Below are 2,739 nucleotides of genomic sequence, written 5' to 3' on the forward strand. Positions count from 1 at the left end.
ACTTCTGGAAATGAAACTCTCCATTTGTGTCTCCTAAAAGACTTCTGTTCAGACTACGAACTCCAGTTTTTTCCTGGACAAATTACCTTGAATTTAAAGGAAGCTTTAGGAACCTTGCCCTTTAGAGTAAACCAGATCCAGGTGGGTATGTCACCACCATCTCTTTGCACTTTGTTAAGTGTGACACAAGTTAGGTTTGCATGTGGATGCACTGTAACTCCTTATAAAAAACGGAACCACTGGTTTTGCTTGTAATTTCAGTCATTGGTTGCAAAATGGAAAAGCATATCATTGAGCAAATCTGTCCTTAAAATTAAAAAAAAAAACATTTTCTTGTATACAGCTTACCTTCAGTCACACAGTGAAGATCCTTGTGCTGTGATGGCAGCTGCTCCCAAAGTAACTTTTTAAAAATCTGCACAGTCAATCAGATTTCCAGTGATAAATCAGATGCACTGCTGGGCAAAAGCCCGACCTAGTCCCTCCCACTTTCTGAAAACATTTGGTGGGTGCCAGGAAAGGTTTCAGTGGTCACCATGACACCCATGGGTGGTGTGCTGGAGACCACGATCTATTGTGTCAGAAAAAAATCAGAGGGTATAGGTTTCTGGATACTGTTCAAATTTCTGCTCCTGTCTACCCTGTAACATTGAGCACTGTAAATTGCACTGGTTGTGTAATTTGTGCAACACATCAATTAGAATCCTTCTTTGTACCCAAATTCTATAATACTGGATTAGAATCCTTCTTTGAATAATGACATTAAATGTTATTAATTCTGTTTGTTTAAATATGAGCCCGGATCCAAATTTATTTTGTTCTTTGTGAGCAAGAGAGTGACACATATTCATAAATCCTTTCTGTCTCTCTGTTCATTTGCAGATCATCATAGGCTTCTGGTATCTAATTTGGAGATTTATGCCAGTAATCTGATTACTCCTGTATGATGGATGTGTCCACTTGGAAAGAAATGGAGGTGGCACTGGTCAGTTTTGACAACACTGATGAGGTAGTGGGAGATCCCTGTTTTTCAAATGACCTCAGTGCTGCTGGCCAATCACGCAAAGGCCGTTCCAGCTGTGCCAGCCTCTTATCCAATTGGAGAATTCTCATCAACAGTGAAAACAGCAACAATGAGACCATATTCTCCAAATTGTCTGCTGAGTTCAATGACCACTTGGGGCCAGAGAATATGGGCATGGATGAGGGAGAACAGAGAGTCATCATCAATATTGCTGGGTTGAGGTTTGAAACGCAATTCAAAACTCTTAATCAGTTTCCAGAGACTCTTCTTGGAGACCCTGAGAAGAGGATACATTACTTTGATTCAATGAGGAATGAATACTTCTTTGACAGGAACAGGCCCAGTTTTGATGGAATACTGTACTATTACCAATCTGGGGGGAAAATTCGGCGTCCAGCCAATGTCCCTATAGATGTCTTCGCTGATGAGATCACATTCTATGAGCTGGGTGAAGATGCCATGGACCAGTTCAGAGAAGATGAAGGCTTTATCAAGGACCCCATCACTCATCTGCCAACCAATGACTTCCATAGGCAGTTCTGGCTGCTGTTTGAGTATCCTGAAAGCTCTAGCGCAGCCAGAGGTGTGGCTTTGGTTTCTGTTCTGGTTATTGTCATTTCTATTATAATTTTTTGTGTAGAGACTTTACCTGAGTTCAGAGATGAGAGGGAGATGAAGGATATCAAGGATGAAGCAAACAACCTAACCAAAGCTGTCATGGTCCCTAATACTTTCACAGACCCCTTCTTTGTGATAGAAACTGCTTGCATCATCTGGTTCTCCTTTGAGTTGTTTGTCAGATTCATTGTCTGCCCCAGCAAGACTGAGTTCTTCAAAAATATAATGAACATCATTGATATTGTGTCTATTATTCCTTATTTTGTGACTCTCACCACTGAGCTGATTCAGCACAGTGAGCTAAATGGCCAACAGAACATGTCCCTGGCAATCCTCAGGATAATCCGTCTGGTCAGGGTCTTCCGTATCTTCAAACTTTCTCGGCACTCGAAGGGGCTACAAATCCTGGGACAGACTCTCAAGGCCAGCATGAGGGAACTGGGCTTGCTCATCTTTTTTCTTTTCATTGGAGTCATACTGTTTTCTAGTGCCATCTTCTTTGCAGAGGTGGATGAACCACAATCACATTTCTCCAGTATACCTGATGGCTTCTGGTGGGCTGTGGTCACCATGACGACTGTTGGCTATGGAGACATGTGTCCTACCACCCTGGGGGGGAAGATAGTGGGGACTCTATGTGCTATTGCAGGGGTGCTGACCATTGCACTCCCTGTGCCAGTCATTGTCTCCAACTTTAACTATTTCTACCACAGGGAGACAGAGAATGAAGAGAGACAAGTATTACCTAGGGAGGTAGAGAAAATACTGACCACTGTGGTAACAGGAAACGGGAGTATGGACTCCCTGAACAAAACAAATGAAAATTATTCTCCAAATAAGACAAGAAAATATTGAGCAGCCACAGAAGACAGAAGGCTTAAGGAGTTGTGAGGAGCTCGGATTGATATTCCATTTACACACTGTGTAACTCTCTTCTTCTTTCTTTCTTTTTTAAACATAATTTTAGTTTTCTGACCTTCCTTTTTTTTTGCTCTCTCTGATATCTTCCTGTAACTTTTTAAATAAACAAAAGTATTTCTTATCTCTCCTTGAACTTCTGTCTTTTTAATAATCAAATTCTAGGCTGCCTAAGTTTT

General features: G+C 41.4%; 1 protein-coding gene across 1 annotated transcript; it reads left to right on the top strand.

The window, feature by feature from the left end:
• The first annotated feature begins 943 nt into the window (after positions 1 to 943).
• On the top strand, positions 944 to 2,497 carry KCNA10 (potassium voltage-gated channel subfamily A member 10). The gene has a single exon (XM_054981001.1). It carries the CDS (start codon positions 944 to 946, stop codon positions 2,495 to 2,497), a length of 1,554 nt encoding a protein of 517 aa, XP_054836976.1.
• Positions 2,498 to 2,739: the final 242 nt, after the last annotated feature.

The sequence above is a fragment of the Eublepharis macularius genome, chromosome 5 (genome assembly GCF_028583425.1).
Source record: "Eublepharis macularius isolate TG4126 chromosome 5, MPM_Emac_v1.0, whole genome shotgun sequence".
NCBI classification, from domain to species: domain Eukaryota; kingdom Metazoa; phylum Chordata; class Lepidosauria; order Squamata; family Eublepharidae; genus Eublepharis; species Eublepharis macularius.

Bases quoted from the DNA above. Each gene is read 5' to 3' on its own strand.
- KCNA10 (XM_054981001.1), top strand. From the start codon at position 944: ATGATGGATGTGTCCACTTGGAAAGAAATGGAGGTGGCACTGGTCAGT.